The following is a 17,585-nucleotide window of genomic DNA, read 5'->3' as shown; positions in this document are numbered from 1 at the left end:
AAATGGAGTCTCACTCAGTGTCACCAATGGGTATACTCTTTTAAATGAGTATACGCTTTTAAATTTTAATTTTTTAAAATTTAAATTAATGCTTTCTAATCCAGCATCAAACCCACTTTGACAGCTCCTTCTAGATGAATGTATAAAATACACTGATCTCTCCCACTTGAATTAATGGAGAATTTATTAAATAGCATCTGTGGGAGGACCCTCCTTCACTTCCAGACCTACAATCAGGCAGAAAGGGCAAGTCAGAAAGGACACACACTGTATCCAAAGTGGATCCATTTAAAAAGAGCAAACAACTCCAGAGGGACCAGGGAGGGCAGGAATTATCTGCAATGTTAGCTATTAACTTTAAATAGACTTTATTTTCTTCACATGGAGCTGGCACTGATTAGATTTATTTATGTAGAAAGTTCAGTGGGGTAGGAGCAGCTATTTTTGAATTGCAGGGAGGTCAGAGGAAAGCGAGACAAGCATCAGCATTCCAAGGAACATGGGCTACACTCTCATAAATCTGCTAAACTTGACAGAACCTTTTAGAAAAACATACTTTTTTTTTTTGCAAAGAGATGCTGTAAAAAGGAGGGCTCTGTAATGATTACATGTACTAAGTAGAGGGCTAAATAAGCTTTTCCTGACACCTCAACTCCAATGAGTAGGATTGTTTTCATAACACTAAAAAAAAGACTTTGAGAAAGTCCAATAAAACCATACTTCAACATATCAGTGCAAACAAAGAAGTGATGAATTTTTGTTGTCCTCTGGAAAAACAACTAGTAAAAAGGCTTTTAATGGCAATGAATTATGTGGTCGAGCTGAGTAACTAAGGCTGCATCTGGAAATGAGATCCCATGGGAAGGCCGGGAGCGCTGGCCGAGCTGTACGTGCACGGTGTAAGCAGCACGGTGCCTCAGGCGCGTCGCTCCTTGTGATCTCTCTGTGTGCACCAGCCAACAGCCTCTTCTGCTGCCCGTCGTAGGGTCAGATTTCGCTGTATAATCTGGGTTTGCAGCTATCTGACAACTGATAAGTGCAGTGGAACAAAGGGGTGAGAAAGAACACTCATCTTTTTACTTACTCTAAGATCTTGTCCCTGTGTGTGGTGCTGCCCATTTTCCCTCGAGTCCAGGTACGTGCTCAGATTAAACAGTCGGATAAACCTTGCTCTTCCTGAGAACGTTAAAATAGCTATAAATGCTTCTTACCCCTCCAGGGTGCATGCAGTGCCGACTACAGCGCTACACCACCATTTCCACCACCACTTCTACAGCTCAGCAGGTGCTTTTCACAAAGTTCTCAAACCATCACATATTTTTCCAAACTCCTTACATTTAAATTTATATAGATGAACATATTTGGCTTTCTGGTACCATTACAGGCTTAATTACATAGCAACCCTCACATGCTCATTAGGATGTTTGTGATCCTTGCAGGACATTTATGAACGCACCATATGAGCCGAAAGATGACTAGTTCTGCGGAAGGTTACGCAGGTTGGAATGAAGGAAATCATCACAACTTTAACTCTGTTTAACAGAAACAAAGGAATAAAGCAGAGCTGAGGGGAAGCTTATGTCGCCTGTCTCCTTAGTTGAGCTGGTGGTGAAAACTTCGGCATTCTGCTATAAATTTTGTGTTACGCAAACCCAAGTAACAGAAAATTAATACTGATCACCAGACTGCATCACTGTGAATACAGTGAAAGATTTCTCTTGTGGAACTAGGTGAGAAGACCATTCTCTAACTTTGAAGGGATGTAGGATATTGTTGTTGTTGCTCTCAATCTCTCTCATGATCTTGCTGTCCATTAGCACTGTGACTTTTGATTTTTTACTACAAATCTGAAGTTTTCATAATATTTTGGGAAGTGCTCTGTGGTCCCTGATATGAGAACAAATTTGAATTTAATACCTATTGCCTGTTTTTCTGCAGTTGCAGAAGATGGCACTCTGTGACCCATCTGTTTTCTTTCAGTCCTACACTTATGAGACTAAAGTCTTGGAAAAAAAATGTGTTTGAGGGATTCAGCCATCACCTTTCACTTACGCCAAGGAGATACAGGTAGGTCTGTCTAAACTGTCCAGGAGTCAGTGCATATACTTACGCTTGCTGTGATCGAACGATCATCATCCTTCATAATGTGATGAAGATAAACCTCAACGAACAAGTAGTGAAGCTGCATTTTAGAGTTCAACAGGGAAGAAGCTGTGATGTTAACACATCAATGACAGGCAAACATGATGAATGTTTCATTCTTATTTTTTAGCCTCAAAGAAAGCAAGAATAGTCAGCTGGCAAGCAAACAGCAGTAAGATGTCAGAACAATCTTGCCTGTTACAGGAGCCAGTTCTGCTCTGCAGCACTAGCCCTAGAGGGAAGCAAGGTCTCACCATCGACTACTAGCCTAGTGCCCTCAGTAAAAATGCAAAGGGACGATGCTTTACCCTTGCATAGGCCACCCTGTCCCTCCTGCTACCTCCTTCCTGGTAATAACAATCTCAAGTGGATATTTACCAGCCGGGGGTCCAAAGAGGCCTTAGCCCCTGCCCCAGAACACTGAATGGTGCTGGGGGCTCCCGTGCCACACAACAGGCCCCTTTGGCTCCTGGGTTGGTAAACATCCACTTGAGATTTTGGGTAAATACAACCCTCTCCCATCAACGCTCCCCTCTCTGCTGAGGGGCTGTTCATGCACCGGCCGGGTACAAAGTACACCTAAAGGTGTAGGCCCTTGTCTACAACAGGAAAGTCAATGCAAGTGAAAATTTGGAATACCTCTGCATATTTTTTAAATTTGGCCCCCAAATCCAAATATCGCAATGTGAAGTACGCAGATTTGCTTTAGAACTGCAGTATCTGAAGCTCTTACCGACTTCATCTCTCTGGGCAAAATTCAATAATAATTACTAACAGAAGGGACCTTAGAAGTAGAGATGGTCAACATTTACATAATGGCTATGTAGAAGACATAAAAATAGTAATCTTAGAAAGGTAAAAAATAGTAATCCTACAAATGCTGCCTATCTTCCAGATAAAGAAAGGATCCAGTACACACCTCTGTTGTTTGCATTATTTCTTTCATGACTCTTCTGTACAAAAAGAACAAACACTTTGTGGGTATAGTCTTCAGCCCTACAGCAACACTGTAGAAAAGTCCTTACAGATCTCAAAATGAGACTGAGGCCTATTTAAGGTGCTAGAATAGACCAGAAATGGAGAGCACCTTCTTGAAACCTTTGTAATCGGGAGGAGCAAGAGTTCCTCTTTTCCTCTTATAGAGGCCAGCAAAACCTTTGAAGGGACCATTTGTCCTTAAATGGAGAAGCATGGATCTCTGCACTTGTTTTTGTGTCAGTCTTGGTTAAAACACCTCCACTTCAAATCCTCAGCAATCATGAAATTTCTCTCTGCAAGGATTGGCCTTCTCTCACACAGTCTTCTGCAAGAATCATATTGGCCTGTAACTGCTATAAAACAAGCATTACTAAGACCTGACATAGAAACCATTATTTTGCATTGCCTGAGGGTAGTAAACTTTCCCACTTCCTAAGTAATTTTTCCCTGTTCTTGAATGTCTGTGGAGAAAAGATGAGATCAGAAATTCATTGGTTTTATGCTGGTTAGCCTGTAAACATCTTTTTCATCACTGAGATCATAAAAGTTGTAAGGTTGAGCCCTGCACACTATTTAGATCTCATGGTCCTGCTCTCTTAGCAGGTGGCTTCCTCTGGTTAACTAGGAATTCTCTCAAGCATAGAGGTTTGACAAAAAAAAAATCACCACTGTCAATTATGTATGAGGTCTAGTAAACAGTAACCGAAGTTGAATGCTAAAAAGGAGAACAAAGTAAAAAAAAAAAAAAGAAAAAAGAAAAACTCCTTACAAGAATTTTGATTTAATAAAAGTTTAGTTTTTTAATACTTACTTTTTTCCAGAGTTAAAATGCACTTAACAGTTTGAATTACGCATATACAAAAAGTACTCTAAGACTGACATGTTTTCAGCTGATTTCCTAAAAAGCTTCAGTGAAATCAAATGTAACTCCTACAGTTACAGTAGTTCAGCAATTATATGAAAACACTTATATTGCAATATTAATTAGTTACTCTCTGCAGCTCCCAGCTCTTTTATCACATAATTGACTTAAATGTCATTTGCCAAATTCATTACACTCAGATGCACACTTGTTTTAGGATTCTAGCCAAATTCTTCTAGGGAGGTTTTGTAGGGGTAAATCAGGGTTTAGATCTACGTAATTTTCTTTCAGTAACAGGAACACAGATGCAGAATTTCCCACTGGACAAACAGCTGTGTTCCCAAACGAATCCAGGCAATGATAGCAACATGACCTATACCACACAGAATGTGTGTTACGTAACTCCTAAAGTGGTGCTAAGACAACAGTGAAGAATTAAACTTTGCCAGAGGCAAGAATTCATCTCTCTTCCCTTCCACTTTTTTGACTCAAGAGACATACACTGAACTAATTGCTCCAGCAGGCTATCTTTGCTTAATAACAACATGAGGAATTCCACAATGTTTCAACTTCTAATATGTTAAAGTATTTTCAATATATGCTTTTTTAAAGTGGACCCTCATGATTACTTTTATTTTAAAGGATGCTTTTTCTCTGATGTCTTCTCACTAGTCACTGCACTGGCAATAACAATGCACAATCATGAAATATGCATCCCGAGCTGGGGACTCATCTGTCACAAGAGAACTTAACACTTACAGAGCACTTGACTAACCAAGAACTATCTGGAGCAACTCCCACATAACAAAAAATACTGAACTACCTTCCTTATATGCCTGCTCCATGACTGTCATGTACATCCATTGGAATCTGCTCAAAAGCAGGATGGCTCTTCACTCTGCCAGTGTCAGCTGTGCACAGGCAGCAAAATCCCAGGCTCATACTCACAAAAGAGAACGGAGAATCTACACTCCAGACTCACCTATGATTTGTCCTTCTTCATGCTTATCTAAAATCCTCTTTTGGCCAACTCCACACTCTTTCCAGATACGCTAATCCGTAACAATGCTATGGGTACCAAGTGCCCACTTTTGCCTTTGCGTACAGTTTAAGTTCTGCGAGATTTGACAGAATATTGCCATCATCCAAGTAGTTTCTTTCCCCTGCATCAACTCCTCACTTGTTTTAGATGCTGTAACAGCAGAAAATATGATTATGGATTTCATGTAAGTGGCTAACATTTCAGTTAGGTCAGTTAGTAAGGGAAAAAAAATAAAGAATGCATAGTGTGTATGGGTGTTAAAATGCTCAGCCTAAAATTGCAACTTCCCAATTTCCTGCTTAGTGGCTACGTGACACCAGAAGTCTAAATTTTTCTTTTTCCTCGATGCATAAACTCTACTTCTCTATATGGTGACTTTAGTAGAGACATCCTCTTGCTGAAGCAGGCCAGCTTTCAATAGTAAGTGTCTCACTGAGCCAGAGAGGAGCTAAAGATGAACACATCACCCTCTACAACTGTGGCTAGGACATCAGGATATCTTAGGATCACATCATTCCACAATCACTGGCACTTCATACGCTCAAGGACTCACTTGTGCCTTACAAAGACACAAAACACAGAAAATACTGCAAGGAATAAGACAAAATATGGCAGTGGCTATGTTCATGGGAAAGCAATTTGAATATCAAAGTGAAATGATATCTTCTGATCAAAATCTATCTCCCTTTACTGGACTATCTTGTACACAGGGTCTCCAACTTGAATTGTTCCAGTTTTGTCAACAGCAAAATACCTTCCGAAGAGAGGGCTGGATCTGTACAGATGTTGCTCAGACGGATCACACAAGCGGTAACTACAGAGAGAAAATACTTCTTAAGAAACAGAAAATTTCAGCGATGACAGAGAGATGGCATATGAACTGTGATGCCCTATGTTGGTCAACATATTAGATTAAAATTAACTAAATAAATATAACAGTTAAGAGAACTAAGCAGTTCAAACAGAATAAAACTGATAGTTTTTGTGTGTGTGAATACATGGTTATGTAAATACAATCATAAAGAAACATGCCAAAAGTGCTAAGTTAGACCCGTAAATACCTTAAATATCTATCTCCACAGGCATTCACACAGGCAGAAACAAAAGAGGTAGAAAAGGTAAAGTTTGCAAAAAATAAAGAACTTGCTGAGTTTTCTTACCATATGAAACTGCAGAAAGTAGAACTAAAGCCAATATAGACTGATCTTTACGGCTTGACCTTGAGTCTAACATATGCTTACAATCACTTATGTATCTCCTGCCTAATGCCTGTTGGGTTCTAACCTATACCCACTCGCAAGGCTTGACAAGCTCTGGTATTTTTACAACCTTTTCAATGTTTCCAGTGGCTCTTTCCTATCCAGGACCCCAGTGTCTGGGTTCACGGTTGTTAAAATACACCTGCAACGACAGACAGTGCCAAGTCAATAATAGTAATGTATGTATGCATACATATGTGTGTGTGTGTGCATGTCTGTATTTAACAGGAGTCCCAAACGTTTACCTGGCACAAGACACTGTTCCTTTCAACTCCACATCACCAATAACAATGTCCTCCCAGGAGTCCTGGGGGAAGGGAAACATCATGCACAGATTAGACATATCCACATGTAACCGTTTCTCCAGGAGCTGGTTCTCACTCCCAGAAGAAGAGGTATCATTCTGGACAATCACTTTTCTCACATCCACGAGGTTAAGTGTTATTATTTTATTTGACTACCTATTGTCGTTTCACTCACCCAATTCAGCACATATCAGTAATTACATTCACCACAGAGCAAATTCTTTTGCAGAACAGAAACATGACATCAAAACACCCAGAAGCCATCAACACCACCAGTTACCTTCATAAGGTATGGTGCTTTCTGCACCACTGGAATATTGTCAGAGATGCAGTTATGGTACTGCAGTATTACAGGGTGAGGTTTTACTCCTGTGACAACCATTACAAAACAGCACGCTGACAATTTACAAATTGTTTATCTGTATAATTAATTTTATGCATTATATTGTGCATAACTTTCCTTCACACTTTAAGATGAGCATTCGGTCATACCTGTCACTTAAATACCCTTATTTTATCCTTCACTAAGGTAAGTAAGTACCCACAGGCTTGTCGCCACCCTCAGTGTGTCACATACGTTTAAGTGAGCCGAAGCTGCACCTGTCTGGAGGTCAGCTGTAAATCACAGAGCAGCTTCTCATCCTTGCAGACACAATCCCCCAAGGAAAAGAAGCTGCAAAAAACATATCCAAGCCTCCAAAAAGGCACTTAGGAATTATTTTACCTCTTCATAAGCACTGCAACCTGAAACAAGAATATTTGGCCTGAAGTTCTCCATCTTAACTTTCTTCTCCATTCTGCTGTTTAGATCTTCCAATGAAGCTTCTGTAAGCATCAAGACTGGGCTACAGTCAGGGTAGGCAACCTACATAAATAAACAAAAGAAATCCTATGGCTGCTGCAAGACCATGGGAACAGAGTTTGCAGAAATACTTAATGGTAAAAAGACTGGTAGGCTGGAGCCAATGGCCATACAGTAGCCTGGCAGTGTTATGTTGCTGCAGTAAGGTTTTAATTCACTGGAAGCAGGTTAAGAAGTGAAATAACAAGCCCTTTCCTATTTCAGTAACCACTCTAAGTTTTATTTGCTCAACTTGTAAAATTAAGCTTTATTTAGAGAGTTAAGCCACAAAATATATCAGCTACCGCATCTTCTTATACAATGGAATAAATGGAGGCAATACAGGATGCATGTTCCAAACACTACTTTTGGGTGTTACAGGTGGAGTAAAGTATGTCAGTAAAACAGGTTATTGCAAATTAAGACAGTAAGAAGTTTATGGACTTGCTGGACTTACCTGGTTGACTTTAATCAACTAACTGCATTTTTCTATATGCTGAATCTATCTTACCACAGTATACTGAATCAACTCCGCACTGAATCTACCTTATGACAGAGAAAGTTCCACATACAGAATAAGCACATTAGATGGCAACCACCCATTCATTGGCCTAAGTTTGTTTAGAGGCAAGAGGGCTGCCATTGTGGCAAACAAGGCCAAGGAACAGGATTAAAAGAAAAATTCTACATAGTTGCCAGTGACCCTTAAAGGGCAGGAAATTTTGGGGAGAATTTTGGCATAAAACCCCTCCTCCTGCCTTTCTCCTATATTATAGTTTTTCTCTCATGCATACTGTAGCTGAACTATGCCTTTTTCTCCTCCAAACACAAGAAAATGAGTGTGGCAATAGCTACAGAAACAGTTCTGCTCATGCTAGGACTCCTGAACACGGCCCTTTCCAACCTGCCACTCAGTTAGCTGAAACTGTTGTCTTCTCCACTGGCCTCAGTGCCCCTGCAGGATAAACGCACATGTCTAAAGGTCCAGAACTGCAGATTCCTCCTACTGTTTGTGCTATGAGTGCATCACTGATGCTCTATAAATAATAACACCACAACAGTAGAGTAAGATTGTCACACTTTGCATTTGCTTAAGGAGCTAAAACTCGTCAGGCTCGGTTGAAACCATCTCTACATGCAGTTTTACTCTGTCAAAAAGAAGAGCATCAGTGGCTCCAATGACAGGAGGATATCTAGAGAATGTACTGACTGAGCACATAATCTCCTCTCCTGGACTGCAAATCTTTATCAAATATCCCATCTTCCACCTCCTCCTCACAGGAAGAAAAAGATTAAAACTCTGCAGCCCTCTTTGGACCGTAACTCCTTACCCTGCGACTACAGGTTTAGCACCATCCCTTTTAGCACCATACAAAATATAAGACAACTCATATCACAACACTGCTGGACCTAACAAAGGATGGAGAATGAAGGTTTTCAAAATGGATACACCAGCAAAACATCTTTAAAATATAGCTTCCTTCTACTCACCAAGGCAAAAAAGGAGTTCCAATATTTCTGCAATGTAACACTTCCTCTTAAAAGGTCAGCATAAACCTCTTTAGCTGTGGATGGTCAACAGTTTAGAGCAGACTTAAAGCAAAATTTAGGCAAGTAAAGTCATTGCATCAAAGGTAGAGTGACTGTTCATGTGCTTCAAGTGTATGACTGCATACTTTGCTAAATTGAGTTCATCACCTGAGGGCTGAACATGCACGTTTGGGCAAGGGAAAATAAATTTTAAAAAGGACACAAAACCAAACTGCTGTGAAAAAGATCCATTTACCTCATCGGTGGTTCGGAAACGGTTGATTACGTTCTTCGACTTCCTTGGCACCATGGAAGGCTCAAAGTGCACTAGTCGATACGGCTCTGTTTTCAGGAAAGAGGTAATCCACTGGGCCACTTCATCACCACAGTCCCTCCCTTGGATATCCACTCCAAACACCCTGGAGGATCACAAGTTAGACCACATATCAGCAAGTGAGCTGGAAAGCTGAAGGCTCAACACTACTTGAAGACAAATGGCCTGTTAAAAAAAAAAAAGTTGTTGTAAGATCCTGTAAACAAACTACCCGAATTATAATAAAGCAGAAGCTGGGTAGAGAATATAGGATAAGAACCATTCCCAGCACACAATTTCCTTGTGTACACCTTATTTTGGAAGATGAGTAGCATGGACATGGGCAGAAAATACCAGCTGACCTCAGCGTGAAGGAATGAGCCCTGAAACAGGCAGTAGGTGCACAGATCTAATGCCACCTCACCAGCCCCGCAATGAATCCCGTCAGCCTGCTGCACTCTCAGGCAAAGCAAAGGGTCTGTTCTTGCCCTTGTGTGCGTGTGACTTCAACACCAAAAGACCTTTATCCAGAAAGTGACTGAAAGGTAACTGCTTTCAGAAAATGAATGATAGATAAAATGGACATGGTTAGTTATTGTAATTACAAATTTGTAAATGTTGTCCCTCGACACTCAGGAAGCTTTCCTTCAAATTTTAGTGCTGCCAAAATTTAGCCAGAGCTGAGTAAAACTGCTGTCCAAAGATCATTTGAACTAACACCGTAACACTAACAGATTTGCATGTGTCAAAAATATTCTTATGACAAGCAGCTTCTGTTAAAACCTAATATTTACACCATTCTCAGAAATCATACATAGGATCTGAGCCACTTGAGAGTGAGTTTTGCAGCTCAGAAGGCTGAGCAGAGAGTGAAACTTGAACCATCTGACCAGTGGTCTCAACAAGAGACTTTCTCCCTCCCCAAAACAGCTGTTTTCCAAAATCTGAAAGTCTTTTTCCCCCCCACCAGATAAAGCTAAGTTAAAAACAACAACAATAATAAAGGATATGCATTGCCTTCCCCTAAAACATCTGGCACAACATCCCAGGAGGTCCAGTGTAAGGTATCAAAGTCAATAAGTAACACTAAAACATAGAGAATGAGCTACTCTGTGTTCTAAGAGAGGTTAAAGATTTAAACCAGAAGCAAAGTCCATGGGGCATAAAAAGCCACTGACAGCAGGAAACAAACAAGTTTATTCAAGTGGCAATTTTTCTGGCAGGAAATGTAATCCTCCACTTGACTTCCCAAAAAACTTCAACACCAGTCACAAATGATTTTATTACTGTCCTCAAAGTACTGATTCTGACCCCAAAGCACTGCAGCTTCCTCTGCCACCGCAGCCATACACTGCACAGCTTAAAGCACATGGATGCCCAGGCAATTCACCTAGCTGGTGCCCAGCTCCTTGAGCCCCTCCTCATCCAAGCAGGACACGAGTGACTGAGGTGCTGGCAGCAGCACACACCAGTGGCCAGATCCCTTGGCTCCGAGCACCTCGCAGGCCTGACCTCCTCACACAGCCGGGACTCAAGGCTAGTAGCTGGCTAACGCTACTAGCCACCACTAACTAAGTCACCACTTCTGGTGCGCTGTTTGAGGAGCAAGAAGGAGTCCTCATAAATACACGCTCACTCTTAGCATCCTAGAGCTAACCATACCACCCATACGTAGGTCAGTGATGAAAACGTCCAGCTCCTGCGTAATTCAGGGACTTGCTGGGAGTCAGCGCACTACGAGTTCGTGCACTGACCAGTAAGCACCTCAGGGAACCAGCTCCCCTGTGTGCTCCCATCTGGACATCAGCTCACAACGCTCAGAATACAGAGAACACAGAAGGCAAGTCTGAGAGATGGCCCTAGCTCACAGACTGTCTGGCTGCAGTCTTGGGGAGCAGAGATTTGCTCCTACAGTCAGTTAAATAATACATATATATATATAAGTATATTACATACATATTAATAAGTATATATATAAAATATGTTGTTTAAGCTGATCACCACATCTGCAGTAATGCAGGAGCTGAAGCTGACCTGATGAAAAGCTGATCAGGAAGCTTAAAACTTGCATATCATGGCAAAAGTCTGAGAGGTGGAGAACAGGGATCCAGGCAAGCCCAGAGAAAGGTCATCTGAGGCAAGGAATGACCCACAGAAGCTCCTGGGAGTTTCTGGTTAAGGTGAAGTAGATCCCATGAGCGTGACACTTTCTGCTGTTATGTGCAGGAAGGGGTGCAAGGCAGCAAGCAACTGTACTGTGGAGACCAAGAGGAAACGAGAGCCATACTTGTTCAAAGGCATGAAGGTGATAAGGGGCAGCCTTCGCTTTCCTAGACAGAAAGAACAAGTCTAACTTGATTAGGATAAATTATATATACTAACAAGATACGGGGCGCACTGCTGTTCTGTGGTGATGCATCTATAAACATGTTCATAGGTGTTTATTAAAAATGTTTACATATTAAAAGTTACTCGTTACATGAGTAAGGTCCTTAAAATTTATTATAAATTTTATTTATAATTATATAAAATTATAAAATAAATAAAATTATTTATTTTGGTCCTTTGTTTTATCCAGAAACAGTGCAACTCTGAGACAGAATACAGACCTGCCTTCAGACTGGTCTGACAACAGACACAAGGGTCCTACAGCTTCCTAGATCACTATTATCTACCCAAAAGCAGATTAATCCCAAGCACTCTGCACACAGGGATCCATAGAAACATTATGCAACCATATAACTAACGTATCACAACATGTACGTTCAAATGCACGAATGCAGACGGCAGCAGCCTCTTAACTAGAGAGCTGTAGAAACTCTCAACCCTGGCAATCCAACAAACTATGAGCACAGATAGACACCAAGTGCATGCAGTGGCTTTAGCATCACACTTGCCTCCCTCAAACATTGTATTTTCTGATATCGAAGTAGAAACTGCAACTGGACTTAGCAGTTTTAAAGCACTGCAATGTGCGCAGAGCCTTTTCCAGCCCACGTGCCATCGCATTCCCTGAGCTCCAGCTGGGCACAAGCCAGCCCCAATGGGAAGGCACTGTGCGCTCCGAGCACAGAATAAACACAGCTCCAGGGACAGGACCTTGCAATAGGATTGCTGCAAGCTGGAAGCGAAAACCTGGGAAAAAAAGTGAAGACTTCATTCGCCTGAACTGTTCCCAAATCTCACTTTTGGGAATGGCTGACCAGATCCTGGAGCACACAAAAGGCAACTCAAACTGTTTAAGCGCAGCAGTCGCACAAAACATAGGTCTCAAGCTGAAAAGAACTAGACAACTTTTAACTATGGGCATTGCTACTTCCACATGCCATGGCAGCATGCATGTATCAGACAACCTGGCAACTTTCCAAGTCCATTTACACACACCTGCTTATCTACATTCTTAAACCCAGCAATTCTAAACTCAGAGAGGGCAAGAGTTTATTAAAGCAAAGGAAGAAAATTTGAGAGAAATACAACACACTGACATCTGTAATTCATAAGTCCAACCTATTTTTTCATTACTACAGTGCTGCCTATTTAAATCCTTTTCTAGTGGCTCTGAATTTCAGAAAAATAACATATCAAAGTGCATAACCTGCATGTGCGCAACCTTGCAAAGTGCATAACCTTGCACCTGCCTTATGTAAATAAAGATCCTGAGCTCTGCTAATCAGTGGTTTCCACAGCAACACTTATTCTAGAAGCTAATGAATGCAGTTCATTCCAAGCACTGTTAGCTTTAATCACAGCAGCTGCTACATTAACCTGTTTTGCTATGCAAAGGAAATAAACACTTATCAGCATGTTTGTAGAGGCTAATACCACTTAACAGTTACTGCACAGTCTTACGTATAGTTGTCATTTAGCAGCAAGAAGTTGATTTGTGTTTCCCTTTGGCCATTTTTCAGCATAGATTAAAATACATCGCTGAAACAACCAGGCCAAGGCAATGCTGAACGCATAACTGACACACCAGTGTTCCTCACCGGGTTAAGCTCCTCAAGGAGATGAGGAAAGGCTACAAGGAAGGACTTGCTCCCTGGAAATGCCCTTCTTTCTCCCAGGGCCAGAGGGGAGCTCAGGCGACGGGGAGACTCATCTGGGCACCTCATGGTGAGCGGGGAAGGAACGTTGGCCCTGGCGGCTCATCTACGCCGAATGGCCAATGTGCAACCCAAAACGTTGACGGGTGTGTGGGTAGCAGGCAAGAAATAGAGCCTGCAAGACAGAGACTGCCACATGCGAGCTCAAATGAAAATATAAAAAAGCAGAAAGCAAACAGAAATGAGCAAACATGCCATTGTATGAAGGCTGAAGATCACAGTTCATTTGGCAGAAATATACAGCACATGATCCCTTCATCTCGAAAGATTTGCTTTCACTACAATTTAACAGATTAAACAAAGAAACAAACAAACAAAAAAAACCCTTAAGCCTCACATTGCCATAAGTGTTTTTTTTGCACAGCACACAGCGGAGAGCTTCGTCCCCCACGTTCTGCACCGGGAAGCGCCGCGGGCAGAGGGCGCAGCGCGCGGCCCCGGCCGTACCTGCAGTTCTGCACGGGGTTCTTGCGGGGCAGGTGGATGGGGAAGCAGAGCTTGGTCATCTCGGGGGCGCTGAGCGTCAGGCAGCCGTTCTCGCAGCCCACCGAGACCAGCACGAGGCGCGGCTCCTGCCGGGCCGTCACCATGTGCCCGTCCTCCTTGGTCACCAGCCAAAACCTGCGCCACAGCAGGGAGAGAAGCGCCCTGAGCGCGCCCGCGCAGACCCCGGGGCCGCCCCGGCCGCCGCCGCCGCCGCTACCTGTCGCGCATCTCCCCGCTGCGCAGCCCCATGGGCGTCACCTGCGCGCGCGACACGGCCGCGCCGCGACACGACTTCACGGGGTACACGAACAGCCCCGACACCGTCCCGACCCGCTCGAGCCGCCCGCGGCGGCGCCGGCGGCCCCTGCTGCCCCAGCGCCAGGCACCGAGCAGGGCGCCCAGCGCCGCCGCCGCCGCAGCCGCCCAGAGCCAGCGCGGAGCCGCCGCCATGGCGCGGCCCAGCGCGCCCCGCGCTCCGCTCATGGCGACTGCGGCGCTGCCGGGGCCGGCGCGGGGCGGGACGCGCCGCTCCAGCCCTCCCGCCGTCCCCGCGGCCCGGCCCGGCCCCCTGGGCGGCCCGCCCCGACCCCGACATGGCCCTGGAGCCGTGGGGAGAAAGGGTCGCTCGTCTTGGTGTCAGGTGGTGCCGCGGTCACGGGAGCGGCGCAGCCGCCACCTGCCTGCGCGGGCAGAGGCCAATGGTAAAAAGAGCAGTGTGAAGTGTCCACACAAACACGTACAACTGTCTTCTACTTCTGTTGGTTTTTTGTTTAATACTTGGACTGTTTTAACAAGCCACATTCCAGAAAAGGTGGTGGATAGCGCACGAACACATGTGTAAATGAAACACGGGGCCAGCTCGGAGGAAGGGGGAGGTGTTTGGGAATGAGCCATGCTCGGCGGCCGGCCCCGGAGCGGGCAGACCTCAGTGCTGCGGCCTGGGCCGTTCGGCCCGTCTGGGCACGTGTCTGAGCAAACGGCCCGTGAGAGCCGCCCGGTGCCCGGCCGGGGTGAGAGCCGGTGCCCCGCGGCTGTGGCGCTCGGGGCTGCGGGACATCACAATGGTGGAACCATGGAGGGACTCCTGGCAACCCTGCCGCACGCTCCCGACCAGCACGGCCAGGGCTTCTCCTGAATCCCCAGCGCAGCTTGCTGGGATCAGGAGCGCACATTGAAACCTCTAGGATTGGCCCTTCAGGAGCCAGGAGACAGAGGAGTTCAGCACGGGGCTTTGGGACCAGGATGGGGGACTGGAAGAACTACATCAACTGCATCCTGAAGGACAAGAATGTTGAAGATGTGGCTATCGTGGGCCACACTGACAACAAGTGTGTGTGGGCAGCCAAGCCGGGAGGGCTGCTCGCAGCCATCTCTCCTCAAGAAGTGGGCTTGATCACTGGCCCTGATAGGAAGGCATTCCTGCAAACTGGCATCACTGTGGCCGGCAAAAAGTGCAGTGTGATTCGTGACAACCTGCTGGTGGAAGAAGATGATGTAATGGATATCAGAACCAAAGGTGGAGATAGCAGGTCCATCTGTATTGGCAGGACCTCCAGAGCCCTCATCTTCCTCATGGGCAAGAGGGGCGTCCATGGAGGAGCCCTCAATAAGAAGGTCCATGAAATGATTATGGGCATGAAAACGTGCATCAGATAATATCAAAGCTACTCATCTTCCTGAGGACAGGAAGAGCAAGGAAAACATCCTGATTTGGTTAAACATGTCTTTGCCTGCTTCTTTCAGGTAGGGGCTGTTGGGCAGGCAGACGTTCTGGTACACTAATAATCTGCCTGACCAGGTGCAGAGATGAGCCACGTTCTCATTCCTCACCAGGGTGCTCGGTGTTACTTGGGTTGTCTCCAGGCCATCTTGGGTGATCTCTCCCTGTTACTCTCATTTTACTGTATTTTGCTGACTGATTTTGGGGAAAAGGTTTGTGTTGATGGTAGCTTTGGGAAAGGGAAGAAAGAATGGCAATTCCTTTGCACTCTGGTTCTCTACTTTGCTGTTTGATAAGTCACCAGATGCCATTTGTCGTTTCTGAAACCTTCCTATGTCTACAAGTAGTCCACAACACTAACAGTAAGCAGTACTACTTAAAATAGGCTGCCTGTCTTTCATTTTCATTAACATACCATTAGGCTATTGCTGTAATTAATAGCTCATTTCATTTTCTTTCATGTCACGTTAAGAATTTTATGAATCCATTATACACCATTTGCCACTCATTAATCAGAAAGGGTTGAGCATAGGAAGAGTGAAGGTCGGTCACCTTCACTCAGATGGGATCAACGGAAGGAGAACTCGAAGCAGGTATCTCTTCCCCTTGATGTTGTCAGCTAACTTGATTTTCTTTCCCCAAATCTGGTCAGATCACATTGGGTAATGTGCTGAAGGCAAGACCAGTCCCATCTCCTGGAGCTTCCTTGCTCCATTGCTCCTGGTAGGTGCCAGGCAGCAGGCCTGAACCTGCTGCACGCCTTCCCACAGCAACACTGACAGGCCTTGCTCACAAACCACAGTAACATGCCCTGTTCTCTGTAGCCATTGGATCTCCCCACTCTAGCAGGAAAATCACACACTCACTCAGAGCCTGTTTTAGAGCCTGCAGAGCCTGTTTTGAAAGTCAATAATTCCTTTTTCCCCTCCGCCTTCAAATTGCTTGGTCTCGCAGGTTCATTGAGTCAAAAATAATTAACTCTTGAAGAATGTGTGAAGGTGCCACAGAAATGAAAATTGAGTTGGTCCTGCTGCACAAACTTAGAGCACTTGCAGGTTCTTTGATAATCGTTATTCTTCTAATTTGAAAAGGGAGTCAATATTTTGTGATTTAATTAAACTCACACAGAGATTTTTAATCTGCAACCATACCCACAGGAGCAGAAAAATACTATAAAGGGAAGCAGGTGTCTCATATATTAGCAAATGTTCAACAAAACCATAGTGACTGTCTGATTAGTAAGCACTGTCCCCATAAGCTGAGCTTGCAAGCAGTTTAGACCCATCCAGTGTGATGGTGCAGCGAACAGCTACAGCGGCTTCTTAGCTAGGCACTGTGATAGTTTTACAAAAGAAGTCTCCTTCAGCTGGAAGGACCTATTAACTAAATCTAGAAATAGCTAACCTTTGTTACCAATTGCATGTTAACTTAGAGAATAATTTATTTATAAATCCAAGAAGGACAAGAAACATTTGTTCCCTAAATCTGCCATTCTGGAGCCCAAGGAAGCTTTTTTCACCCAGCTCCAAAAGGCATCTGTTACTTCAGCCCTGTCTCTTCATGAAGATTACGGCATGAGGGAGCTTAAGGAGGAATAACAGAAGGCGGCAGCATCTGCATGGTCTCTCCTCTCCTGCTGTGATGTGAGGAATGTAAAATGAGAAGTGGCTGCCAAGAGCGTGGCCATGGCTTAACATTTCAGGTCTAAGAGCAGGCTGTGAGTAAAGCAGTCTGTTCAGCCACACTGCAGGCACCTTTCAAAAAGCCTCCAGTAAGCAGCTTAACCAGCAGCTCTGTTTTATCCTCCGTATCAGGCACTTACCTAGGAGTCACCACCTCCTTCTGCTATAAACCAGGGTGAATAGAGCCTTTCAGAAAAAAAAAAATCTCTTTACTGATTTTATTACACACCGAACATCAGCTCTAGTGTAATAGAATTGTTTTTGCTGTAGCCAGACTACAGTAAACTTGAATTTCACAGGAAATGACCTTGTTTTCAGTTGC

The 17,585-nt window shown here is 44.1% G+C and overlaps 2 protein-coding genes and 1 long non-coding RNA gene across 3 annotated transcripts; 2 read left to right on the top strand and 1 right to left on the bottom strand.

Annotated features, from left to right (window-relative positions):
* The first annotated feature begins 5,117 nt into the window (after positions 1 to 5,117).
* LOC148596049 (uncharacterized) lies at positions 5,118 to 5,775 on the top strand. The gene is made up of 2 exons (XR_015913816.1): positions 5,118 to 5,236; positions 5,619 to 5,775. It is a non-coding gene; the product is annotated as an uncharacterized LOC148596049 (long non-coding RNA).
* Positions 5,689 to 14,344, bottom strand: MTARC2 (mitochondrial amidoxime reducing component 2). Its single transcript, XM_088532495.1, has 7 exons — positions 14,079 to 14,344; positions 13,823 to 13,996; positions 9,216 to 9,378; positions 7,313 to 7,453; positions 6,529 to 6,590; positions 6,354 to 6,425; positions 5,689 to 5,838 (listed from the first exon to the last, which is right to left on the bottom strand). The coding sequence occupies exons 1-7, from the start codon at positions 14,342 to 14,344 to the stop codon at positions 5,712 to 5,714; spliced, it is 1,005 nt and encodes a 334-aa protein (XP_088388621.1). The 3' UTR covers positions 5,689 to 5,711.
* Positions 14,345 to 15,103: 759 nt separating this feature from the next.
* Positions 15,104 to 15,517, top strand: PFN3 (profilin 3). Its single transcript, XM_010218182.2, has one exon. The coding sequence runs from the start codon at positions 15,104 to 15,106 to the stop codon at positions 15,515 to 15,517; it is 414 nt and encodes a 137-aa protein (XP_010216484.2).
* The last annotated feature ends 2,068 nt before the right edge of the window (positions 15,518 to 17,585 follow it).

This window comes from Tinamus guttatus, unplaced genomic scaffold (assembly GCF_059628265.1).
Source record: "Tinamus guttatus ecotype Peru unplaced genomic scaffold, ASM5962826v1 Tinamus_guttatus_pri_ptg000033l, whole genome shotgun sequence".
In the NCBI taxonomy this organism is placed as follows: Eukaryota; Metazoa; Chordata; class Aves; order Tinamiformes; family Tinamidae; genus Tinamus; species Tinamus guttatus.
The sequence above is the reverse complement of the archived record's forward strand: the minus strand, read 5'-3'. Positions and strand labels throughout refer to the sequence as shown.

Coding starts and splice junctions, on each gene's coding strand:
- MTARC2 (XM_088532495.1), bottom strand. CDS start 14,344: ATGAGCGGAGCGCGGGGCGCGCTGGGCCGCGCCATGGCGGCGGCTCCG. Junction 6,426..6,528: donor GGAACAGTGTCTTGTGCCAG/GTAAACGTTTGG, acceptor CTGTCGTTGCAG/GTGTATTTTAACAACCGTGA. Junction 5,839..6,353: donor CCACTGGAAACATTGAAAAG/GTTGTAAAAATA, acceptor TTCTCTCTGTAG/TTACCGCTTGTGTGATCCGT.
- PFN3 (XM_010218182.2), top strand. CDS start 15,104: ATGGGGGACTGGAAGAACTACATCAACTGCATCCTGAAGGACAAGAAT.